The sequence below is a fragment of the Marmota flaviventris genome, chromosome 3 (assembly GCF_047511675.1).
Source record: "Marmota flaviventris isolate mMarFla1 chromosome 3, mMarFla1.hap1, whole genome shotgun sequence".
NCBI lineage: Eukaryota > Metazoa > Chordata > Mammalia > Rodentia > Sciuridae > Marmota > Marmota flaviventris.
Window position 1 is genome coordinate 52567479 of NC_092500.1, and position 27954 is coordinate 52595432.

At 35.6% G+C, this 27954-nt stretch overlaps 2 protein-coding genes across 2 annotated transcripts in view; both read right to left on the minus strand.

The window, feature by feature from the left end:
• Window positions 1-24252, minus strand: part of Tbk1 (TANK binding kinase 1) — a 44869-nt gene extending 20617 nt beyond the window's left edge. The window contains exons 1-7 of the mRNA XM_027925729.2: window positions 24169-24252; window positions 21345-21462; window positions 17432-17572; window positions 13463-13592; window positions 10941-11122; window positions 4362-4522; window positions 499-609 (exon numbers count right to left, since the gene is read on the minus strand). Coding sequence (XP_027781530.1) covers window positions 499-609; window positions 4362-4522; window positions 10941-11122; window positions 13463-13592; window positions 17432-17572; window positions 21345-21431 — 812 coding nt within the window. The 5' untranslated portion in view covers window positions 21432-21462; window positions 24169-24252. The remainder of the gene's footprint in view (window positions 1-498; window positions 610-4361; window positions 4523-10940; window positions 11123-13462; window positions 13593-17431; window positions 17573-21344; window positions 21463-24168) is intronic.
• Window positions 24253-27320: 3068 nt separating this feature from the next.
• Xpot (exportin for tRNA) overlaps window positions 27321-27954 on the minus strand; it is a 39221-nt gene continuing 38587 nt past the window's right edge. The window contains exon 25 of the mRNA XM_027925740.2: window positions 27321-27927. Within this exon, the coding sequence (XP_027781541.1) occupies window positions 27901-27927 (27 nt within the window). The 3' untranslated portion in view covers window positions 27321-27900. The remainder of the gene's footprint in view (window positions 27928-27954) is intronic.

Here is a 27954-nt window from a genome sequence, read left to right on the forward strand (position 1 = left end):
TTATTCAAATCTACATCACTCTTTGTGGTACATCAATATGAAGGTCAATACAAAAAAAAAAAAAAATCAAGGTCCTGAGTAGAATCTTGACTTTGGAAGAACTCCAAGACTAGTGATTAGCAATCTCAAAAAATATATGCCCTATGAATAAAAGAAAGACCAGAAGAACAGGGGAAGAGGCACAGGGTGAGGGAAGAGGGGAAGGAAAAATAATGGAGAATGTATGGAGCAAATTATGTCTACATATGAATGTGTCACAAGGAACTCCACTATTAGGTATAATTCTAATGAACTATAAAAAATTATATGCCCTGTCTTGGGGAAATTGTTTACATAGGCTCAGAATAAATCTTTACATAACCACAAATGACAAAAATCACATGCTTTAATAATAACTAAAACCAAACTATACTTAAGTATTTCAGTATTTGTGATTTTAGGCAACAAACATTTAAAAATCCCAAGTGCAAACAATGAGAACTAAGTACATATACTAACCGAGAAAGACTACAAGAAACAGGCATGTCTCCACTCCAATCAATTGGTCCATTTTCTGCTTTCTGTACTCCAGATATTGCACCAGAAGGCTTTCCAGTGATTATTTTATACCTTGGGAGAAATAAAAGCATAATAAAATAAGCAGTTCATTATTGCATGGCTTATTAATGGGTTTTGCAAAAGTATTTCCTCAATTGCACCTACAATTATCTACTAGACGAATTGTGATTGATGGTCACAGGATCCATAAAACAATCAAAATATTTTGAATCTGACTGACTGAAGTAGAATAGTGGTTGTACGATTATTTTATATATGCCATAATTAATTTTCATTTGGGATCTCAGAGTGCCATTAACAGCATCTTGATGTTCACAACAAAAATATTAATTTTTCCATCTGAAAAAATGGAGCAAACAAAAAAAGTTATGTCACAGAATATCTCTAGACCATCAAAATAGCATCTAATCCTTCTTACCCACATTATCCAAAGGCACAGTCAACTGGACTATAAAATTACTGCAGAATGAACAATAACATTTTTTTTTAAATTAAAAAAAAGATAAAACTATAACATAGCACAGTATCAGAAAAAATTTTATATATTGAAAAAATATATACACATATAGGAATAGATGTATAGACCAAAATTGTAAGTCAAATTTTATGTGATTCCTGATGATGATAAAAATAAAGATGAACCAAACAGAGATTGATGGGGAAGCAAAATACCACTAAATGACATAGCAAGTCAAAGAAAACAGTCTTTTATTTTTTTTTTTTTTATTTTTTAGTTCTCGGCGGACACAACATCTTTGTTTGTATGTGGTGCTGAGGATCGAACCCGGGCCGCACGCATGCCAGGCGAGCGCGCTACCGCTTGAGCCACATCCCCAGCCCCAAAACAGTCTTTTAAAGCATTTCAAAACTTTCCTAAATAAAATCTAAAAGTAGGGGGGAAAGGTGAGAGAGCTTCAGACATTTAAGAATATTTTCACCCATATAAAATATCATGTTACATAATACAGAAGGATCTTACATAATCTCATATCAGAATTTAATATCTAAATAAATGTGTGCTGAGTAAATCAATGTGTTAAAACAAATAAACCCCTTCAACCAATCAGCACAACTGACTGATTTAGACTGCTGCCTCCTAAGTAGAAACAGTCACAATTTCTGCTTTAAGAGATTTTTTTTTGGAAGCAGGGATTGAACCCAGAGGTGCTGAGTCACATCCTCAACCGTTTTTATTTTGAGACAGGTTCTAAGTTGCTTTAGATCCTGCTAAATTGCTGAGGCTAGCCTCAAACTTGTGATCCTCCTGCCTCAGCCTCCTGACTTGCTGGGATTATAAACATGCACTATCATACCCTGAGAAAAGATTTTTCAAAGAAGGAAATTAATGAAAAACAAGGTGAGTTCATGCAAGAAGGACCTGATTATGGAGGAATAAATGGAGATAGGTAAGATTTCTGCAAAACAGAGGTTAACAGAGGAATGATAGAATTCTTACATAAATTCTTCTTCTTCTTCTTTTTTTTTTTGATACTAGGGATTAAACCCAGGGGCACTATAACACTGAGCTCCATCTCCAGACCTTTTTATTTTTTATTTTAAGGTAGGGTCTCACTAAATCAACAAGACTGGCTTTGAACTTATAATCTTCCTACCTCAGCCTCCCACTTCACTGGGATTACAGGCATGTTCCACATTGCCTAACTCTTATACATATTCTTAAAAAAGCTTAACTAAATATGATAAGATCCACATATAAACATTCACAAGATACAAATAAGATGCTAAAGGAGCAACACTGCTATAATACAAGATGAATATATCATTATCGGTACAGTAAAATAGTCATTACTGACTACTTTAAGCATCTCTAACATTTACTAATATCAGCGCTCATTAAAGCAGAGTTTCTGTATAAAAAGATAAATTCTTCTAATTTATAACTGTCCACATTGAAGTCAGACAAAACTCTCAGGTATTTCTAACTGCCTATGAGCCAAATGTTTCCTTTACTAGGGAGCATCACACTTTTCTTTAATCCATTTCTACAACATCAAGAAATGCTTGCTTTAAAACATATCTAAAAAGCATAACTTAGAAACAATTTACATTTAATGAGAAGAACACAAACTGACTGTTATGGTTTAGCTATGAGGTGTTTCCCAAAAGCTCATGTGGGAGACAATAAGAATGTTCAGAGATGAAATAATTGGGTCATAGCAGCCTTAGCATAATCAATGTATTAATCCACTTGAATGGATTAACTGAATGGAAACTATAGGCAGGAAGGAAGGGTGCTGCTGGAGATGGGTCGCTGAGGGTTCTCCTTTGACAAGTGCAGCTCTTACTCTACTTTCTGGTTGTCTTGTCCTAAGCAACTTTCCTCTGTCATGCCCTTTTGCCAAGATATTCTGCCTTATTCCAGGCATAAAGCAATAGAGCTGGCCGCCTATAGACTGACACCTCTGAAACCATGAGCTCCAAATAAACTTTTGCTCCTCTAAAATTGTTCTTATCAGGCCTTCTGGTCACAGTGGCAAAATAGCTAACTAAAACAGACTTAGTCATTGTTCATGAAATGATCTTATTAAACAGGGCACTGCTGAGAAAGTAGGCTCAGGCTAATGCTATACCAAAATAATCAGTGCAGTTAATAGGATGTCTTCTCCCATGTACCATCCATGCTGGAAAATGATGAGTACCAAGTTTTATCGAAAGTCATGGTATGAATTTATTTTATTTCCTTAAATCAACAAATGCAAAAAACATGCTTCTCCCTCAATTTTCTGAGATGAGATTAAATAAAAGGTTGTAGTTTTACAGTGGAGATTATTACTTTAAGTTGTATGCTTACAAAAGGTAGGGTCAAAAATATAAAGGTCTTGGGGCTGGGGTTGAGGCTCAGCAGTAGAGTGTTTGCCTAGCATGTGTGAGGCCCTGGGTTCGATCCTCAGCACCACATAAAAACAAATAAATAAAATAAAGGTATTATGTCCAACTGCAATGAAAAAAATACTTAAAAATATATAAAAGTCTGAAAAACATATGAAGACATAAAAGAAAGGTTCACAGGTTAGATTGTCAGTGAGTTATTGTTCCAAATCATTTACTACACTAAATACTCATAACCTCATAATTTTATATGTATGTGGGTTGACTATTTCTCATGAAGCAAGGTCGGTCATTCATTTCTTTTAAAATAAAAAAGAAGCATGGTCAGTGCACACATAAATTTTATAATAAATTTCATACCTACAATTTTCTCTTTTCCTTGATTATTTGGTTTAAAATAAATGATTTTTTACACTGTTTTCTAAAAATACATAATATACTATACTAGTAAAATGCAGTCTCTAAATCAAACTGGCAATACTAGAAAAAAACTTAATATTTTACTATTGCCAAAATGTTATTTTTAAAATGGCAAAAGGAATCAGACCAGTGCAGAATAAGAATTATATTTCTTTTAGATCTGGTAATGGTTCTGGTACTCTGCAGAATCTTATTTTATTTTTTCAGTTGGAGGAAAAATGCTGATAAATACTCAATACTCAAAGTGAAACAAAGAAACAGTGTGCTGAAATAGAAATCAAGATGTGGTGTACTTTCAACGATGGATCAAAGATCAGACACCATTTTATACATAAGATATTTAAACACGATATGGAAAATTATGACTACATACTTTTATAAGACTGCATTCTTATTAAAAAACAGATAATTTATAAGAAATCAGAAATGACTGATAAGCCAATTTTCATTAGTGTCCACTTCTACAATATGGTGAAAACAAAATAATACATATATTTAAAAAATTATTTCTAATTTAAGATGGGCCCACTTACATCACTTCTTTATTCCTGCGAGGTCCTTCAAATGGTCTAAATGGTAGGGATCCAGTAGCTGCATGGTAAAATGTTACCCCAATGCTCCAAAGATCAACTGTTGCTCCATATTTTTTTTGATGATCTTTTCTTAGCACTGCTCTCTCATACATATCAGGATGCTAAGAAAAAACAAAAAGAATGAAAAACAATGAGCTGTGACCAATATGTTTACACCAAAAATGGGTCCTCAATGTCTAGAATTCTATCATATTTTCCTAATGATTTCATGCTCCCATTCTCAAAAGACTATTTCACATCTTTCCTTTTTCATCTCAAATCTTAATACCAACTCCTTGACCCTTGATTTTGATGATCTCACTTCAAGTAGGAAATATCAATCAGATCAACTCTCCTTTAGATCCTTTAGCATACATTAACCTACCTGAACCTGAGTCCATTTGTTAAACTTACTTTCCAGGAAAAACAAAACAGCTCCCATCAAAGACCAACTTTTCCATTTGTACTCTGGAGGCCCTCATATTATCTTACCAACTCCAGAAATGAATTCTTGCAATTATTATCCCTTTTACTTTACGGATCAATTTTCCCTCTCTATAACTTCTTTAAAAACGTAAAAACAAAATCCTAAATTGACCTCACAAACCTTTTCAACTGTCATCCAGTTCTCTGCTTCCCACCACAGCAAAATAGTTACCATACTTTCTCATTTCCCATTCAGGTCTAGAGTATTAAATATTTTGTATACACTTTAATTCTAAATCTATATCCTGTCCTGAGCTTCAGATTCATATATCCTATTGTTCTTTTTAATGTTTAAAAGGCAGCTCAAATTTAACACATCCAAAAGACTATGGTCTTCTCAAATCTGTTTCCTACCTATCTTTACCTTTTAAATAAATAATACCACCATCTATCCATTTGTTCATAACCCAAAACCTATCAGGTGACTTTGATTTTTTTGCTTCATTCCTCACATGCAATCCATTAGTGATCATATTAGTTCTGAAGGGAAAACTAAATTGTCTAGAATCAGTTCAGAGGACTATCTTGACTAAATGCATTGGGGATCTAATGACCTAGGTAAGTAGCTGGTCTGATGTTAAACATGTCATTAAGCACAGGAGACACTATTCCAGATTTGCTGAGAATAGCTGGATCTTCTAAGAAAAGATGTAGGAGTACAAAGATCTAGACATTTAGCTCAGCCTCCTGACATCTGCCTTTTGAACATTATATACTGGCAACTTGAGGGTTCTTGGGAGATAAAGCTTTATAAATGTACTAGGAATCAAAGTAGATTCCTCACCCAAATAACCCCAAACTAAAACAAACTCTTATGACATTGTGGGATTTACCTAAAGCTTATGGGAATTGGAAACCACGTAGGAAATACTACCAGGAGTGGTTTTTAAATGATGCAATCTATGAATCTGACTCCCAAAACATCAGTCTCTGGATTTTGTAGGAGAGGGTCATGGGTGCTGGAGGGAGAAAGACAATTTTGGGAAATATTTTAGTGTGAAATGAGAAGCAGAGATAAGCATTATTAGACCTGGCTTTGAAATGAGTTTCCAAATATATGCCTTACAGATACATGGAGTCTCAGCAGCTATGTTGGTTTTGTGGCATAGAAAATAAGTGACTGTTATTCAAAATGACAGCCAGATCCAGCAGCTAGTGCTTAGTGTACACTAGGCCTGAAATACCTGGACATATCTGATATCTTCTAGAACATGAGGCCATCAACCTGGAAAGAAGAGATACAGTGATTCTATAAGAAGACAAAGTGGGGACCACCTAAAAAGGTACAATAGTGCACAAGTTAACTGGTAGACTGAAGCACTTCCCCAGGTAGTGACTGACTGGGAGTGGCTTGACACATGTTGGTGTGACATGTTTGTACCCACTGGCTCTCTCCCAAATGTGCCACTTGTAATATACACAGATTGGTATTCCTGGACCTGGATGATTGCATCTGTAATAGGAATAAAGCTACTCCAAGGCTTTTAGGATTATATCATTGAGATAATAAGGGTCAGATGAAAAACAATGGAAGAAAGAATGATGTTTTCCTGGGGCTTTAGTCCATGAAGATAGAAGATTTAACTTCTGGCTGGGTAATTCCTGAAAAATTCCAAATACGTAGAGTTTCATTTAAATACAGAATGTTTCTAGATTGCTGAGCTTCAGACTATTATTTATTTTAAAACTTCTGGTATTAAAGTATTAAAATTTTCTGTACTTGAAAATAGGGATAAGGTTATTTTGAAATAGGAAATGGATTAGAATATAATTTGAGCCTACAGTACAACATGGACTTGGAGTTAATTTATTGAATGTTTTGTTCTTCTCAAAAGTCAGAAGCAAAAGCTAGTGTTTCTAGGAGGTGATATGAAAGATTAAGAGTTGGCATGGGGATCAAGCTGATAAAGGCTGTTTGTTATGGTCATCACCATAATTGGGAAAGGCTACTGGTATTTGGTGGGCAGAGACAATTTAGAGGCATCATGCTATATATCTAACAGTTCCAAAATACACTGTTTCCACAGCACAAATTACTTTCAAATATCCTGCCAGGTAGTAGTGCAAATGAGAAATTTCTTTTTTTAATACTTATTTTTTTATTTGTTCTTTTTAGGTATACATGACAGTCAAGAGTGTTTTGACATATTATAAATACATGGAGTTTAACTTCCCATTCTTGTGGTTGTACATCATGTGGAGTTATACCGATCATGTATTCATATGTGAGCATAGGAAAGCTACGTCATATTCATTCTACTGTCTTTCTTATTCCTGTCCCCTCTTTCCTTCATTCCCCTTTGTCTAATCCAAAGAACTTCAACTCCCTCATCTCTTATTGTGTGTTAGTATCTGCATATAAGAGAGAACATTTGGCCTTTATTTTTGGGGGATTGGCTTATTTCACTTAGCACGATGGTCTCCAGTTCCATCCATTTACCTGTAAACGCCATAATTTCATTCTTCTTTATGATTGAGTAATATTCCATTGTGGCTATGTACCATATTTTCCTTATCTATTCATCTGTTGAAGGGCACCTAAGTTGGGTCCATAGCTTAGCTATTGTGAACTGAGCTGCTATAAACATTGATGTGGCAGCATCACTACAGTATGCTCATTTTAAGTCCTTTGGGTGTATGTTGAGGAATGGGATAACTGGGTCAAATGGTGATTCCATTCCAAGTTTTCTAAAGAATCTCTACTGCTTTCCAGAGTGGTTGTACCAATTTGCAGTCCCACTAACAATGTATGAATGTGCCTTTTTCTCTACATTCTTGCTACATTTATTGTTACTTGTATTTTTGATGATTGCCATTCTGACTGAAGTGAAATGAATTCTCAGGGTAGTTTTAATTTGCATGAGAAATCTATTTCTAATTCTGTATGTATGGCAAAGCATTTCTGTATTGTTTTCCCAAGAATGCAGCTATTATTTAAACCTGCTTTGTTTAGTTAAACACTTTACTAATAATTGTTCACTACTCTGGAAAATCATGCCAATGACCATACTGTGATTTTGTGATAAATGATTTAGTAAATGGAAGCTATCACTGCAATTGTATTCAAAATAACATGCATACAGGTACAAGCATATATAATTTGTTTACAAGTGAAGTTGTTCCCAAACTTTTACATATTAAATACCTATTTTTTATTGTGAACTATTTTCCTTTATATTATTAAGATATCATAGTATTCTTTCAATTAGGTATGTAAGTTGATTATATTATCTAAGAATTTCACTCCAAGATAAGATAATTTGTGAAATATTTATAAAAACAGGGTGTTCATCTGACAGGGTGCCCTGTATCATCTAGTAGGCCCCACATTACTATTTAATTTTCAGCTCCTACTACTAAATTCCAGCCAAACTGCTTTCCTTTATGTCTCTTGAACACCTAAGGTCATTTTTGTCTTAGACCTTTTGCAGATGCTTATAACACTTACCCTCAAATCTCTGTCTTGCTTCTTTTTATCATTTCATTGTCAGTTTGTTTAGGCCTTAAAGGACACTTTCCTTGGCTATCTTTCTCCTGCTAATACTTTTTAAAATATTATCTCTGCAAAACTTTAATGTTCCCAATTTATCTTATTTAACTATCTAATTATCTTGTTAACTTCTGTTTTGTCTACTAGAATGGAGGCTCCATACAGAAGGAATGGTGTGTGTGTGGTTTGCCTTAGAAATCTCATTAGCTAGAACAGTGCCTGGTTCACAAGCACTATATACATATATATACATACATATATATACATATATACATACATATATACAAACATATATGTATATATATATGTTAGGTTTTTTTGGTTTGTTTTTTTAATACCTTTATTTTTATTTATTTTTATGTGGTGCTGAGGATCGAACCCAGGGCTTCACATGTGCTAGACAAGTGCTCTACCACTGAGTCACAACCCTAGTCCTCCATCAATATTTATGGAATGAATGAATGATACCCATTTTTAGGTAATTTAGCTAAAAGATTATCAAACATAACTACAGATCAGTTTGGGGTTATATATTGTTAGGAGAACAAATAAGATGCCAGAATTTATGCAGACATACAATAATCTGAATAAAGCTATAGGGGGTTGCTAGACTTTATTCTTCATCTTATAACATTACAATAGCAACATGCAATTGGAAAAGTCACAGAACCTAAGACTGTCAAGATCCTCAGAGCCATGAACAATTAATGATAGCTACATAAACTTCCCAGTTACATATCCAAAGTACTTACATAATTATTATTTTTTTGTATTGGAGATTGAACCCATGAGCGCTTAACCACTGAGCCATGTTCCCAGCCCTATTTTGTATTTTATTTAGAAACAGGATCTTTTTTAAAAAAATATTTTTATTAGTTGTTGATGAAATTTTTTATTTTATTTATTTATTTGTACGTGGTGCTGAGAATCAAACCCAGTGCTTTGCACATGCTAAGCAAGCGCTCTACCACTGAGCCACAATCCCAGTCCTAGAAACAAGATCTTGCTTAGGGCCTCACTAAGTTGCTGAGGCTGGCTTTGCCCAGGTACTTACTTTTTTTTTTTTTTTTTAGAGAGAGAGAGAATTTTAATATTTATTTTTTAGTTTTCGGCGGACACAACATCTTTGTTTGTATGTGGTGCTGAGGATTGAACCCGGGTCGCATGCATGCCAGGCGAGCGTGCTACTGCTCAAGCCACATCCCTAGCCTTCCAATGTAGGCATATTAAGCAGTATTTTGTATTGTAATCTTATGCGTATACTACTTAACTAATACATTGTGTAGAATAAGACACAGGAAAAGAAAAATTTAAGGAAGGATGCTATTGAAAACTGAGTATAAATATAGTGTCTAGGGCTGGGGTTGTGGCTCAGTGGTAGAGCGCTTGCCTAGCGCGCTACCGCTTGAGCCACATCCCCAGCCCAAGGTACTTACTTTTAACTAATATTTTTTTAAGTGTTTCAAATCTTACTAACTTCACACAAACACACCTAAATAAACCTTTTCAACCAAAGAGTTTTTCTACATCTCTGGCATTTCGAATTAGGTATTTATAGAGGCATTTCATTTTGTATATAAAATAGTCATTTTGGTTTTTCAATAACCAACTCTCTCTGAATACAATTTTCTGATTCAGAAATATAATTAATTTTGCTCTAAAGGGAACAGTATTATAACAAGCTTATAATGTCTTAACTGCTCTGACCCAAAAATAGTATCCTTTAGTGGCTAGAATTTTCTTGAGGGTACAGATAGCTTTTTGTTTCAATAAAGATCCATGACATAAGTAAAATTAAAAGACTTAAGGGTACTAGAAAACTTCTAAGAAAAATAGTGCCCCCTTGCCTGGCACAGTGGCACACGCCTATAATCCCAGCAGCTGGGGAGGCTGAGGCAGGAGGAAAGCGAGTTCAAAGTCAGCCTTAGCAAAAGCAAGGTGCTAGGCAATGCAGTGAGACCATCTCTAAATAAAATGCAAATAGGGCTGGGGATGTGGTTCAGTGGTCAAGTGTCCCTGAGTTCAATCCCTGGTACTTCTCCAAAAAAATTAAAAAAAAAAAAAAAAAAAAAATAGTGCCCTCAAGAACTAATATCCTAGGCTGGAGTTGTGGCTCAGTGCAGAGTGCCTGCCTGGCACTTGTGAGGCACTGGATTCGACTTTCAACACCACATAAAAAAAATAAATAAAATAAAGGTATGTGCCCATCTACAACTAAAATATATTAAAAAAAAAAAAAAAAAAAGAACCAATATCCGATAGCCTTCTTACACACCATATTCATTAGAATAGAAAATACAACTTTTGTTATAAAAATTACACATAACATTTTATAGATCATGAGCTGGCTTACCAATTATCCAATTATATTTGTTACATGTTTAGCATTTTAAAATGAAATGTTTAGGGCTGAGGTTGTGGCTCAGTGGTGGAGCACTTGCCTAGCATATGTGAGGCACTGGGTTTGGCCCTCCGTACCACATTAAACAAATAAATAAAAATATTGTGTCCTACTACAACTAAAAATATTTTTTATATAAAATTATTAGTGATATATAACTTACCAAATATTCTTCTGTACCATACAGAGAAACAAACTGTTCATCATCTTCTAATTCTCTAGCTGCACCAAAATCTGTGAGTTTGTACACAGACTGTCCATCTTCCCCTATGACACGCATGATATTTCCTGGCTTGATATCACGGTGCACTATTCCATTTTCTCGAAGGTGATTCATTCCTCCCACTTTGGTAATAAATATAAAACAAAGGAATCATATGTGGATACCTGTGTGCACACACATCTCAAATTCATTGATATAATACACTCATTCACACAATGTCTTCCCATAAGTTGATGCAAAAACATTTCACTCAAAGTAACAGATATTCTACATAACCCCCTTCATATTTCAATTATAAGGAGTTTTAGAATAAGAATCAATATGGTTTCTAGGGAGGACTCCAATCTCCCTTAAATACTATCAGGAAAATATAATAAAACGCATATGATTTCTGAAATTGCTTTTGTGTATGTGTATATGTACATATATCTTAAAACTAATAAAGATTCTCAGAAAGATATCAAACTTTCATCTTTATATTTCTTTACCTTAGGGGGAAACTGCATTAAAATTAAATTGTATTCAATAAAGTAACAAAAAAGTAAAAGGTCAAGGGTCTGATTAGTTTCCATAAAAATGTAATGCTCATGTGCTTCAGTGCAATTTCAAAAGCCCATTTTCTTTTCTTTCTTTTTTTTTTTTTTATATTTATTTTTTAGGTGTAGATTGACACAACACAATGCCTTTATTTTTTTTTTTTATGTGGTGCTGAGGATCGAACCAGGGTCCCCCCCATGCTAGGCGAGTGCTCTACCACTGAGCCACAGTCCCAGCCCTCATTTTAAGGTGACTACATTGTTGAAATTAAGTTGACAGGCAGTGTCACTAAAACATTTGATAACCGATAGAAGAATGTCCAAATTCAACATATGAAAATGAGTTCAGGGTTATCAATGTACAATTATTAAAAGTCAGGGCTAGCAGTATACTATGAAGGCATAAATTATTTGCAATTTCTATTTGATTAAAAAGGCTGAAGCATACTAATAATTGTGTTTCACTTTCATTTAATTCTTAAATGATCTCCACTCTACTCTCAGTGTCAAGGTTAAGAATTCCTATTAATTTTATACTTTCCTTATAACTGGGCTTTTCCAGCTCCTCAAATATAGGGTTCATTTCTTTTAAAAAGTTATTACTTCTTTTGGTTGCCATATTAAAAATAATGACAGATTTATTGAAATATAACTCAAAGCATAACATTAATCTTTTTAAAGTGTACAATTCAGTAATTTTAGTACAGTCCAGAGTTGTATAATTCTCACCACTGATTTCAGAACATTTATCATACCCAAAATAAAACCCAATTACACCAAAAGAAATCCCATAACTATTATCAGCCACTTCTCAACTCTGTCCTCAATCACTAGTCTGCTTTCTCTACTGTCTAATTTGTATATTATAAATATTTCATATAAATGGGATCATGTAATGTTGTAGCTGTTTTAAAAATATTTTTTTAGTTGTTGTTGGACCTTTATTTTTATTTCTTTATATGCAAGGCTGAGACTCAAACCTAGTGTCTCACACATGCTAGGCAAGCACTCTACCACTGAGCTACAACCCCAGCTCCAATATTGTGGCTTTTTGTGTCCAACTTCTTTCACTGAGCATAATGTTTTCATGGTTCATCCACATTTTAGCATGTATCACTACTCAATTTCTTCTTATGAATAATATTTCATCGCTTAGATATACCACATTTTTGTTTATACATTCATCAGCTGATGGACATTTGGGCTGTTTCCATTTTTTGGATATTATGAATTGTTCACAGTGGTATAAGTTTTTGTGTGGATATGTTTTTAATTCTTTTGGATATATACTTGGCAGAATTACTGGATCTAGATCATATGGTAATTCTATATTTATCCTTTTGAGAAACTGTCAGACTGCTTTCCAAAGTGGCTATATCATTTTACAGCCCTACCTGTCTTGTATGAGGGTTCCAGTCTCTCCACATCTTTGCCAACACTTGTTTTTCTTTTTGATTTTAGCTATTCTAGGGGAGTAGGAAGTGATATTTCATTGTGGATTTGATTTCATTTTCCCTAATAACTAATGATGTTCAGCATCTTTTAATGTACTTCTTGCTAATTTATATATCTTTTTGGGAGAATATTTCTTCAAATCCTTTGCCCATTTAAAAATTGGGGTTGCCTTCTATTGTTGAGTTGCCTAGACAAAAATTCCTCATTTGTGATTTGCAAATGTTTTTGTCTCATCCCATGGAATGAGAGACTTGTTATCTTTTGAAGCACAGATGTTTTAAATGCTGATGAAGTTTAATCTATCTATTTTTTCCTTTTTGGAATTTGGGCTTTTGGTATCATATAAAAGAAAGCATTTCATAAAGTTCTTCCATTTTTTAATGTAAATTTCTAAAAATTTTATGTCATGACATGTTAAACACACACACACACACACACACACACACAAATCATATAAATAAATAAACATACCCACATCTCGTAAGACAATTAAAAATTCTGATTCTGGTAGTCCATAGGCATTAGATGGCTCTTCTAAAACAGTGTATAGACTCCCACATGGACAGAATTCCATAATGAGTACTTTATGTCTTGTTGTTGTCTGAAAAAAAAAAAAAAAATCAGTTTGGGAATCATTATTAAAAAAAAATTTGATTATATGGCAGTACTTAACTGATTTCATTTGTTTTTACTTACTTTTTTCTTCAACTTACTGGAGATTGAACCAGGGTGCTTTACTCCTGCTCTTTTTCTTTTTAATTTTAAAACAGGGTCTCATTAAGTTGCTGAGTAAGGTTGCCCTTGAATTTGCAATTCTCCTGCCTCAACCTCCTAAGTAGCTGGGATTACAGGCATGAGCCTTCAAATCCTGCTTTCTGATTTCATTTGAAGGTAGAATTAATTATGATGATGAAGGCACTGTCAATTGCTTAACCTAGATTTCACTGAAATACTTGATGACTGTGCACATATAAAAATTAACATCTTCCAAATTCTTATTATGTAAGAAAGTCAGATTTGTTTTGGAAAACCAACGAGTGAAAATGGGCTAAATCTAAACTACAAAATCATTGTTACAGTGTTGAATAATTCTGTTAAAATTATCTTCAATTTCTAGTGTATAGTAGTAGTACATTTAGAATAATAGTTCTTCTAAAAATCTCTTAAACACTTGAAATTTTTCTAATGATAAGTACTTTTACTTTGAGGAATGAAGTCTTATCCTTAAAAACAATAGATGGTAGAATAGTTGAGTATCACCTCTTGCATTAAAGTTATGATCTGCTCATTTGCATCTCAGCTGGTTTGTTTTGAACTCTGATTTTAATGTACCATTGATTGCAAGATTCATCATCAATACAACAATAGCTTTAAAGGGAAAAAACATCAAATAACATAATACACTATTATCATCATATGCATGCCAATTTTAGAAACTTGAAAATTTTAATGAGTCTTAAAATCCAGATTTCATCTCCAACTTTTTATCTTCCCTATCTCCCCACTGCACCCTTTTTTGCAGTGGGGAGGAAAGAACCTAGGGGTACTCTACCACTAAGCTACCTTCCCAGTCCTTTCCATTTTTTGAGACAAGATCTAAGTTGCAGAGGCTGGCCTTAAATTTTCAATCCTCCTGCCTCAGCTTCCCAGGTAGCTGAGATTAATAGGTGCACACTATCATAGTAAGTTCCTTTCTTCCGTTTATAATTTTTCTTACATAGCCCCAAAACACTGTTATAAAATATTTTAAACTTTTCTACCATTTAATAGTAACAGAAAAAAAGGGAGAAATATTTTTTAAAAACTGTTGTCTTTATTTTTTAAAATTATTATTATTTTTTTTGCCATACTGGGGGTTGTGGGGATTGAACCCAGGGATGTTTTACCACTAAGTTACATCCTTACCCCCAACCTCATTTTGTTTTTAAACTGGGAATTGAACCCAGGGGTGCTTTACTACTGAGCTATATTCCTAGTCCTTTTTATTTTTTGAGAGAGGGTCTTACTAAGTTGCTTAATGCCTCAGTAAGTTGCTGAGGATGGCCTTGAAATTGCAATTCTCCTGCCTTAGCCTCTCAGGTTGCTGGGATTACAGGTGTGCACCATTACACCTTGCTCTTAGCCCTTTTCAAAAATTTGAGACAGTGTCTTGCTAAATTGCTAAGGCTGGCCTTAAACTTGTGATCCTCCTGTCTTTGTCCCCTAGTTACAGGGATTACAAGTGTGTGCCACAACACCTGGAAAACCTATTGTTTTTAAATAACAAAATAATATATATTGAATGTTGACAATTTGGGAAATATACATAATTCTATCACCCCAGGATAATTATGTTAACATTATGGTATACTTCCTTTCAGTCTTTTTTATATGGATCAAATTTCATTCTAGATATACAACAAATGTTTGCATATTACACTGTTTATAGAAGATTATAATGCATTATCTATTTTAGTCCTGATTTATTTATATAACATTACATATAAGTATATTCTCAGGTAATTAAATTTTTGGTAAAATCTTTTCATTACTGAACTAATGAATAGTGAAGAAATAATTTTATCAAAGAAATTTTGGCTTTTGCTCTATTGGGAAGTCATTTCTGGCCCCTAAAGGATCCTGTCTTAAAGAAATGCTTTTGGGTATCTGGGGGCTTCAGCCAACGGAAAGTTAAACAAGGTGATTTATGACGGAATATTTAGGACACACTGTATCACTCCAGAGAAAATGGAGACTACACGAATTCTTCCAAACCTATTGAATGTACTGGAGACTAAAGGTCAGAAATGTAGGCAATGTGTGATGATGGCCTCTTAGTAAAAACTCTTGTACCAAAGGCTTGGGCAGGCCTTCCAGGTTAGCAACACTCCATGTGTATTTTCACATATCAATGCTAGGAGGGTGATGTGTCCCTGAGGACAAGAAACTTCAGTTAGAAACTATTTCATATCTCACCCTGAGTCTCTTCTTTTGGTTGGTCTAATCTGTATACTTTTGCTGTAACAAAATACTAAGTATAGACTAGTGTGTAGCCCACGCCTGTAATCCTAGCAACTCATCCCAGCAGCTTGGGAGTTGTAATCCTCTCCTACTCCTGAGGTAGGAAAATTGCAAATTCAAGGCCAGCCTCAACTATCTGGCAAAGCCCTAAGCAACTATGCAAGACCCTGTCTCAAAAAATAAAAAGGGATACGGATGTGGCACATGGTTAGATGCCCTTGGGTTCAATCCTCAGTACCAAAACAAAACAAAAAACCCTAAAAGCAAAACTATAAGTACAACACTTTCATGAGTTCTGTGAATCATTTTATGTTCTAATGAAATACCAAATTTGAGAGTCAAAGGAGCTTCCAAATTTAAAGCTGTGGTCTGAAGTTAGAGTAGCCTTCAGTACTCCTGAACTTGAAGCTGGTGTCCTAAGTAAGAGCAGTTTTGTGGGAACTATGCAGTTTGCCAAACTCCTTTGTAGTGGTGTCAGAAGTCTTGGAGTAGAGCCTGCAATCTGGAAGGCCAGGCTCTTAACTTTGAGTTTGGCTAACTATGGGAAACAAACCATCACATCATCTAACTTATTTTGAAAAGGAAAAAAAAAAGTTGAATAAGAGACAGGGTCTTGCTAAATTGCCTATGCTGAACTCACTATCCTGCTACCTCAGTCTCTGGAATAACTGGGACTAGAATTGTGTCACCGCATCCAGCTTAATTTAACTTTTTAAACAGTTTTTATTTTACAAACAGCATATTGACTTCTTTATGTACACAGCTATAATTTACATTTGATTAGTTCCTGAGAAATAATCACTAAAAATGAAATCAGTAGGATATGGAACATAAACTACCAAACTTTTTCAAAAGAGATGATTTTATTAATTACTTACGTATGTCTTAAAGGGATTAAAATAGATGTTTCAATTATTTCTGGATCGTTTTTCCTAATGGAAGTCTTTCTTTTCCTATTTATTTCTAAAATCAATCTTTTAATAACTAGATTTTACAGAGTCATCTCTGGATTACTAGGATTCTTATTCTTTTACAAAGTCTCCTCTGTATTATTTCTCTTTCTCTTTAGTCTTTTTGTAATTATATCACTTTAATTTTAGTGTTTTTTTTCTTTTGGTGCTGGGGATTGAATCCAGGGCCTTGGGCATGCAAGGCAAACCCTCTACCAACTGAGCTGTATCTCCAGCCCAAGCTTTTCTTTTTTGAATAATTATACTGATAATCAAATTCACCAAATTCTAAAGCCTCTTATCTTATACTTTTTTCCTGATTCCATTCTTATGATACTTTATTTCTATATCTATTTAAGAATCCTTGGGATAGAATGAGCCCTTACTTTCCTCAGTTTTTAAAATCCAGTTTTAAATGTTAGATTTTTGTCTCCTAAATCATAACTATAATAAACACAATGACAAGATTAACTAAAGCTTGTCTACTTACCTCCTCTTCAATAGCAAATAATTTGACAATATTTTTGTGATTAAGTTTTTTTAACACTTCAAATTCTCTCATTTGAACATCCACTGGACGAAGAAAACTTATGTTATTAAATACTTTGATAGCAAATAAATCACCAGTTTTCTAAAAAGAGAGAGAGAGGGAGGTGCATCATTAGTGCCAGCTGTAACAATTTATATTTCTTATGGAATTCCATACACCCTTTAGCAAAGGTAATTTGTACAAAGGTGCCTGACATTTTACAAAGTTAAAATGAATCAATTGGCTATTAAATATTTCATACTGTATATTTTAGAATTTTGAAATGGTTATTTTAATATTACAAATGAAACTTATATTATGATACGCTATAAAGATAGTCATTTATACATGAGAAGATAAAAGCTTTTGTAGAATTAAAAGTGAAGTCATCTTCTGGATAAGAAACTGAAACTGAAACTCCAAGGGTTTCTTTAAGGCCTAATACTTTTAAAGAAGTAAAAGGAACACACAGGACCAATGTGAAAATACATTCTATTTATGAAATTTTTATTAAAAATCTCAATGTGATTAATTTTTCAGAAATACTTACTGGTTATGAGTGTGTGTATGTGTGTGTGTGTGTGTGTGTGTGTGTGTGTGTGTGTTTTTAAGTAGGAGCTGGAGAAGGCAATTCAAATGGACTTCCTGGTTGAATTATACCACTGTTGTCCAGGGCAACTACATGCTACATGCCTAGGGCAGGCTGTTCCTTCACAGACCCTCTCTAGAGAATGAAGGGCATTTCTTCTTCCCTACTGATGACCATCTTATTCACTTTTCATGGTCTAGTGAAGTAGATCAGTAGGTAATATTACAATGCATAGCAGTAGCTAGCAGGGAATTCTAGAGGGTACCAAAGATATGCTTAAGGGGCTGGGGGTATAGCTCAGTGGTACAGCACTTGCCTAGCATGCATGAGGCACAGAGTTTAAGCACCAGTACCAAGGAGGGGGCGGATAAGAGCTTAAATTTCACTGAATGTCACACTTCCATGTTCTTCATATTAACCTTCCTTGATTCTCTTTCAGACCCACTCATTTCCTTCTATTTAATCAGCAAGCCTCACTTTAGGATAGCCAGTTCTTCCTTCCCTATTTATCCGAGGCTAAACTTCCTAGGAGCAAGATGACAATCATTTTCTCTTTGAGCCTGAGGGTCAAACAGGCATGCCCTTCTTCATGGCTCTTGGTGTGTCAGGACCGTGTGCTTTTTCCTGCTTTGCAGCCCTCTTTATAGCTTTCCACAGCCATCATTCTCCCCTCACCCCAGAATCTTTTTCTTAAAATCATTTAGCTGCTTTATAATCCCATCTCTCAAGTTCATCACTTGAAGGTCACCATCTCCATGATGCCTGCTGTCCTAGTCACACCAAATACACAGACATATATTCTTTTGGGAGGAAAATGGGCATGAACTGTTTTCAGACAACACGAAAAGAGAAAAAACATTTAAACTTCAATTTAACACTGTTTTAACATTTTTCAGCCAAGGTAAATACACTACCAAATCTATGTATTACCTAACAAGGGAAAATTTTTATAAGGACACTTGTTTCTAATTCAACCTAAAGTAAGAAGAATTCTAGCAGAGGAACAATTAGGGAAAGTAAAGCAATGTCTCAATGTACCCATCTTGATTATTTTTAAACTTTTGTAGTCTGTCATATCTGTGATATTAATGGGATACTTGGGGGAATGTACCATTTTCCCTTTATTCACCTTAATAGTCATCAATCCAAGCATACGCAAATGATACTTAAGAGATCTACATATAATGTAAATACATTTGTGCAGATCAACTCATCCTTCCTGCAACTCTCTTCTCTTCAGCTTCACTATGGTTATCACACACATATCCATCCACTCACACAATATTAGATAAAGGCAACTTAATGAAAAACAGAAAGATTAAGTAGTATACTTTGAATGAGAAATAGTATACTTAAGAACTTGGTTATTGCTGGGCTTGGTGGTGCACGCCTATAATCCCACTGGCTTGGGCGGCTGAGGCAGGAGGATCATGAGTTCAAAGACAACCTCAGCAAAAGTGAGGCACTAAGCAACTCAGTGAGACCCTGTCTCTACATAAAATATAAAATAGAGCTAGGGATGTGGCTCAGTGGTTGAGTGCTCCTGAATTCAATCCTCAGTATCTCCCTCCACCAAAAAAACCAAAAAAACCCCCAAAAACCCCTAGTTATTAAGGAAAAACAGGATTTGGAGGATGACCGGGGATATAGCCCTAAATATTTAAAATGATGTCACTAAGAACAAATATACTGGGGTTGTAGCTCAGTGGAAGAGCACTTGCTTAGCACATGTGAGGCACTGGGTTTGATCCCCAGCAACACATAAAAATAAATAAAGATATTAAAAACAAACAAACAAACAAAAAGAACAAACAGAGTTTCTATGAACACATCCCTGAAATGTTTATTTCTTAAGAACTTCAGGTTGTTTTAGGGTAATCTAATCTGTCCTCACTCATTCATTTATTCATTCAACAAAAACTGAAGATCTACTATGTGCTTGCCCTTACATGAAGGACATTGAGTATCAAAGTAATGAAAGACCAGAATATATAAGTATCCACTAATGCCAGGTACTTTAAATATGTCTCACCCAGTCTCTATGACTGTCAATTGTCATACCATCAGTTTCTAATTTATTTCCTTCCTAATGCCACCTTAATACTAAGTTGAAACTCTGCGCGCAAGTACTACACATGTGCCTGAAACATACGAAATGATCATTAAAATTTGTTAATTTGGAACATAGAAAGACAGACGGATGTATTTTCAATGTTAAATCCTATGGCATTACCTATTTTCTCTTCATGGCACAAAACAAAAACAATTTCTAAGAAACATTTAAGATTGATCATAATGAACTTAAATAAGGATCCAGAGATAATGCACAATTCTATAACCAAAGGGGAAAATGCTAAAAGCTGTCCATATGACACTTCTGATTCATGCTCCATAAGCCACAGAGGCTGTTTATAATCATATTTTCTCCCCAGAGGAAACAGCCCCTCCCCAGTGCACTTCTTAACACTGACAGAAATGACCGATAATCTCACAACTATAGTAAAACAGGAAGAAATTCCTCTCTACCAAAATGTTTAGAACCCTTGTTTCTGAATATAAGAATTTAGGAGGGGCCAAACACCTTTTGGCTTAAAACAAATTTGTAGTGCTAAAAAACGATTGGTTACTTGTATTATAAAGGAATTTTTTACTTTATTATTTTTCTAGTTTCTTTCCCAGGACAGACGCTTTAATTATCTTCAATTTCTTAACTTTAAATTATTTTAATTATCTTTTAATTTCATTCTCCAATATAGAATCTGACAAAAATCCTTTTGGTCCTTGAAGTGCTTCTGGAATTGGCCCTTCTATTCCTACTCCACTATTACATTCTGATTACCCCACACCTGGACTTCTTGTTGAGAATCTCATTTTACTACAATCTACCTTGTGGGATGATGTTCTAGAGGGGGCACAAACCCTTGGTACAATAGATCAGAATAATCTGTGGGTTCCCCTCCACTGTGCACATATGCTTCCCTTTACCTCCTACTGATTTCACACCATCAGAGTACAGGGTTGGTTATAAAATCAAAAGGTACATCACTAATCTTCCCCAGTCTCTTTGCAATCAACCTCCTAATTTTTCTCCATTTTGTAACACACAGGCTCTGCCACCAACAATGGGTAGATGAGTTCCCTGCTTCTGACACAAACTAAACATTCAATAATAACAAAATTAATTTAAAAACCAAAATTGCCAAGTCAAACACTTTAGTATAAGTATACTTCTCAGAAAAAAATATATATAGTAATAAAAAAAATTTCAGTTTTTACTGTACCAACCTTATGTCTTCCACGAAAGACATTTGCTGTAGCTCCTTGGCCTAAGATATCAGATAAAAGCCACAGATGATTAGAAGTGCTCTGCATCTCGGCTTGGTCAGGTGTTTCTTTTGTTATACTAAGGAAAGAGAAAAGATTTATAGGTATGGTATAAGGGAATAATACAGTTAGAAAACAAATGTTAGTTATTTTTAATCTCAAATAAGACTACTCATTTGCCAGGCATGGTAGCACATGCCTTGTAATCCTAGAGGCTCAGGAGGCTGAGGCAGGAGGATCACAACTTTGAAGCCAGCCTCAGGAACTCAGTGAGGCCTTAAGCAACTTAGTGAGACCCTGTCTCAAAATAAAAAAATAAAAAGGGATGGGGATGTGGCTCAGTAGTTAAGTGCCCCTGGGTTTAATCCCCTCCCCCCCTTCCAGGCTATCCATTATTTATTGCTAAGTTTTATTCATAAACTTAAGTTCTATATAAAAATCTAAATTTCTAGAAATATTATAGGCTGAAACACTGTGTGGGCTTTGGGAAAAAAGATTACCCAATGACATCTTATATATTTAGTTTAATTTGCATTACAGGTCTAAAAGAAACATCTATTTTCTACTTTTATCTTTGTTAATAAGCATTATAGCTCCTTCAAATATTGTGAATGATTAATCAAGGATACATTATATTTTAAAAATATAAAAAGGATACAAACTTTAAAGGAAAACAATATAATAGAAATATAGAAAAATTACACTGTTTCCACCATGGACAGGGTACCCTAGCAGTAATGAAAACAATTGTTGTCACTATATAACATTTTCATTATCTAAAATTTCATCTATTATCTAAAATTGTCCACAGAGGTGGACAATCATAATGGAAAGGTTTAATTATTATTCCTTTGAAGTACTGACTCTTCTGAAATTATTTAAGGACAGTTTCCTCTAACCTCCAAGTCTATAAATACACATATACCAAGCATACATTACCAACTTTTAAAAAGTAACCATCATGGGCTGGGGTAGTGGCTCAGCAGTAGAGCACTTGCCCAGCACGTGCAAGGCACTGGGTTTGATCCTCAGCACCACATAAAAATAAATAAATAAAATAAAGGTACTCTGTCCATCTACAAGTAAAAAAATAAATATTAAAAAAATAACCACCATCTCTAGCCCTGTCCTTTAATACTGGAAAACTATGGAACTACAAATTTATTAAAAATATTTGAGCTCCATGTTGGAATAAAAATGAGGTATGTTAACACTGCATAAACACTAGTTCCATCATGCTCCTTTAAACCTGCTATAATGTCACATCAAAACATAATTTTAATATCCCTTCATAGTAAGTTAGAACAAAAAGCAGTATGTTGAACTGGGAATTCCATGATGAATTAATAACTAATACTAATTAAACTGTGCTAATATTTCAAGCAGGGTTAAGTATATGTAGAATGGCCGGAGTCTAAATTTCACCACTCTCTTGTATACTAGGATGTATTTACATAATTTTACCATGCAGCTAGTTCAGATAAGGATTTTATATACATCAACTAATTGGAAATCATCAACAAAAACAAGATCCCCTATTCATAAATAAGGAATACACATCTGTAAACTGCCACATTGTACACAGGACTTAATAATGAACTCAAATATCTCATGCAAAATTTCTCTAATTAATGTAACTTTGCTGTTTCATAGAACTAAATGGCAAAAGGTATCATTAAGTACTTTCTTAGTGGATAACATAAACACTTATCAGCTTAGATATCTCCTCACTCTATATGATGATATAAAATAGGGTTCCAAAACATTGATCATGGGAAACGCATTTTGAAATTATCTTCCGATAACCCCCAAACAGCGCTGAAACATGACTCAGCACACCCACCAGGTGATTGCTATATAAATCTTTCCAAATTTTTGACAAGAGGCACTCAACAAGTATGTTTGTTAATAGCGATGTTGTGTTAAGTCTACTTCCTTTTACCATTCAAAAAACGAAAGTCACATAGGATGAAAACAGGTTTGGTGACATGGCCTACGGACAAAGTTCCAGGATTTCCAAACTCTGTGAATCATTTATTAGATATTATTTTAGAGGGTCGGGAGTGAACAAAGGTGGGTCATTTAACAATTACTGGGAAGAGCTGTTTTGAGGCTACCTACTAAAAACACTTGAGAAGTGGATTACAAAAAAAACCCGTAAGCCAGGTCAACAAGGAAGGAAACGCTTGGGAATTTGCATTTTCTGTGTATATTAAAATCATCTTCTGCTTCTGGCTTCCGGTGAGTCAACCTTTGATATTAACATCACTGAAACCCTAGAGAAACGTCTCTTTTTAATCATCTGAAATATCAGTCCTTTTAAAAACTACCAATCATGTCAACCCTTGGAAAGTAGGTAACAAGCGGCGAGTCCAACTCCCGGGGAGGAAGCAGCCCTTCTTCCTCGGACGGCCGGAGCCCTGACCCGGTACCGGGCACCGACTCGTCCTCTGCGTACTCAACGCCGCGGGACCTGGGAGGGCCCCGAGCTGCCGGTTAGAGGGCTGGCCGCGGGCCACTATAGATGAAGGGGACAGGGCCGGCACGACCATTCCACCCGGCTTCGGGCGCCCCGGGCACCAGGAGGCGGTGTCCGCGCAGTCAGGGTCCGAAGAGACTTGGCCTCAGGCCCTGCGGGGCTACTCAGGGCGCCCGCAGCGTCTCCGCTCTGACTCAGCATCCCAGTCCCCCACAGGGGGCGGGGGCGCTCGGCGCGGCAGGCCCCGCTACCAGAGCCTCGCGCGGCCTCAGCCCCTCCGTCCGCCCCCGCCCCACTTCCACTTACCTAGCCGGGTCTCCGCCGCGCCACCGCCAGCGGGTTCCCGCGGCCTTCTGGAGCCCGGGGCTACTTCCGGCTTCGCGAGCCCTGGCCGGGGGTCACGTGACCGGCGGCCGGCGCGCGCGGATGCGCGTGCGCACGCCTGCCGGCCGGTCCGACTACCACCGCAGATGCTGAGAGCTTCCCTTGCCGCTGTAGCTATGGGTCGGAGGGTGGGGAACCGACCACATCCACACCTCTGCCTATTCCTCCGCCCCGTGGCCCTAGTTCTGAGGTTGAAGCTGGAAAGCTCTGCGCAGTAAACACAGTAATTCAGATTCCCTGAACTGCAGATCCCACCCTGTCACCAAGAGCCAGCAGAGCACGGAGTGCGGTGACACTGAGGAGCTAGGGATTGCAAACATTCCAATAATCACAGGTGGGCAGCATGCTGGACACGTGAGGGGCTATCGAAGAGGAATAGTCTGTAGGGAAGAGGTTTGTACTTGTTTTAAAGACCACTGTGATTGCAGTAGTGCCAGATTATCATCTCACAATATTCAGAAATGAAATTCTTGGGCTGGGGCTGTAGTTCAGGGGCAGAGCGCTTGCCTAGCATGCATGAGGCACTGATTTCGATCCTCAGCACCACATAAAAATAAACAAATAAAATAAAGGCATTCTGTCCATTTACAACTACAAAAAAATGAAATTCTTAATATGTTCACTTAATTCCCTCTTTCAAATTGTATTTGGGAAAATGACAGTATTGGAGGATTAAAAAACAGGTTCTGCTTAAGCAGGTTTTGTACCTTTATAGAGATCCCTTCTGGCCAGGACCGCAAAGACAAGGGCACAGAATTCTGCTGATCTATAGCAAGATTTCTGAGTGGAGAGGAAGAGGAAAGAGATGCTTCCCAGACCTAACTACAGGAAACATCATTGAATGGGAAACCCTGGCCGAGTGGTTAAGAGGAGAGGCACTGATATGGAGCAGACATAAGAGTTGGCAGTTCCAGCTCTCTCTGCCAGTTACTGACTTTAAGCAAGTTTCTTTTTCTAGGCCTCAGGTTTTATCAAATGCACAATGGTGATAACAAAAGTCCACTCCAATGAATTCTTAGAAAGGAAGTTATTTTATTAGAATTTTAAACAATATTTAAGTGATGAAATAATTCTAACAACAAGGTATTCGCTACTTACAATTCCAATCAATTTCAGTTCTTTTATGTCATGACAAGTGTAAAGAACTGTCAAAGTTCCTTCTAACAGTAAAACCCACAGCTCAAAGCTGTGGGAGGAAATATGACTGAGCCAAAGAACTTCACGTTGACCACATAAGTGATGCACATTGAAACACCACACAATACTTTCCTACAAGTCCAAGCCACTTGTGAACCAATTAATATTAGCATTAAGCTTTAAATAAACTGTTAGGCACAGGACTAAATCAGGCATCATAAAACCCTGTGGTTCCATAGTCAAGTCATACAAATCCCCAAGTCTTTTGCCTCATTTATCTCAACTGTAACAAGTGAGATTCATCCTTGAGACAATCATTTGGGTGCTAGCTTTTGAAAATAAGGTAATTGATGGGACTGTTAATAGTACTTGGGGGGAACTTTGAGGAATGACGATGAGAATTGTTATACATGATTATATAACAGAAGAATTCAATTTCTATTTACACTCTGATTTCCACATCCTGATTTCTCCTAGCTCTACACATGGGAATCTTTTGAAGGGCTTTAAAGAATTGGGGACAGCTAGGCATGTTGATATATGCCTGCAGTATCAGCTACTTGGGAGGTTAGTGTAAAAGAATTGCTTGAGCCCAGGAATTTGAGGCCAGCCTGGGAAACACAGCAAGACTCTGTCCCTCCCCCCAAAAGAGCTAGAGAAAGAAGATAACAATTTTCTGCATGTATAATTAATAGTACAGTATTTGTACTAAAAAATAAATTCATGTTTAACTTATAGATTTTTTTTTTTTTTTGGTAGTACTGGGGATTGAACTCAGGGTCTTATACATTAGGCAAGCTATGTTGTTACCACTGACCTACATCCCCGGACCTAACTTATGGAATTCTAGATGAGTTATGAGGTAGCTACCATTATTTTCCCCATTTTTGAGATGGGGAAACTAAGGCAGGAAGAAGTTACTTAACTCGATCCAGGTTTTAAACTGGTATCTAAACCTACATACCTGGGTCCAGAGCCAGTGTTACATAAGCTTTTAGCTGCTATGCTACTCATTAGTGTACTTTGAATAATTACTACTATTGCAAGAGATGTGACTATTTCTTCCATACTTCAGGAGAACCTAAGGAAGAAACACCCACTTTCATTTAATTATTTTTAAAAACATTTATACATTCCACTGACCTATTTTTATAGTTAACTGCCAATTTAGTTTAGTACTTTTATTCCATGATGTAAGAAAATTATTTAAAGTCTCCTGTGGATTAAAACCCAGAAAAAGATCAGGTGCCCAATTCAGAATTCAATTTTAGGAAATTATAGGCCACTGAAGCTCATCTACAAAACTTCTAGGCAACACATTGGCCTAAGGCAAAACACCCAACAAACCCTCCCAGAAAAAACAAAAAACCAAAAACTCCCCCTTTTCCTTTTGTGATGCTGGAAAACTAACGCAGGGTTTTTTTTTTACACATACTAGGCAGGTGCTCTACCACTGAGCTATACCCATCCCCCACAACCTCCTCCCTGAATATCTTAATTTGGCCTTTAAAATTTAAACTTAAATGTCTGTAGTTATTCTGCTGCTTGGTTTTATCCCTCCTCTCTTTCAATACTACTATTGATACTTGCTTTCTCCAGTAGTCATGAATAAAAATGAAGAAGGCAGGGGAAGTGATGCTAGTAATTAAATAGTAGCTATTTACAAACATTATAACCACATAGGTACACTGTACTCTTAAGTATACCCAATAACAGAAAAAAAAAAATTGGGATTTTAATTCTATGAACAGATTTACCTAGGCTTTTTCAAAAGCAAAAACCAGAATGAAATTGCATCATGTAACCTTTTAGGGCTGTAATTAAGTGAAATAAGGCATCCATGTACTCATATTTGCAAACTTTTAAAAGGAAAATCAGAGTGCTTAAGACAGGGAAATGAGGCCAAAATTTCTATAATAATTCCAGGAAAGACTTGGTAGATTTCACTACGTAAAATTTATTTTTTTTTTAATAAAAAATGTATAACACTGGCACCTACTTTTCAATCGATTAATTTATGAACCCATTCTCTTTCACATTGGCTTTGAAACAGTTTAAAGAAACGTAATGGCTATCTACAAAAAATTAGTTTTGATTGTTGCATTCCCCCCAAACTTTATGTGTCTGCACACATAAAGAAAACTAAAAATTTTTAATATTTTATATTCATCAATTTTTAAGAAAAGTACACTGTTTTCCACTGCTATGGTCTTTATAAAGAAAGGACTTAAAGTTTCAAATAAAGAAAAATTAAGATATGAGGCATAACTTTGCTGTCTTTAAACAGCATTTTTATATAGAACAATTTGAGCTGGCATGCAAGCAACTTCTCTTGTTGTCACATACCTGTATATAGGGAAAAGTACACCCACTTTACAGAAAAATTCTAATACATATACTGCAGTAAGCTCAAAACAATATTAAAAAGACCAGTGTGAATGGCACACAAAAATTTCTTCTTTATAAATTATTAACTGGAATTCCTGATCATGAAGTAGGCACAGGGAAATCCAGTCCTTAGGGCTTTGCTCTCTGGAAGAATACCTGTAAATAATTAAAAAAAAAGAAGTC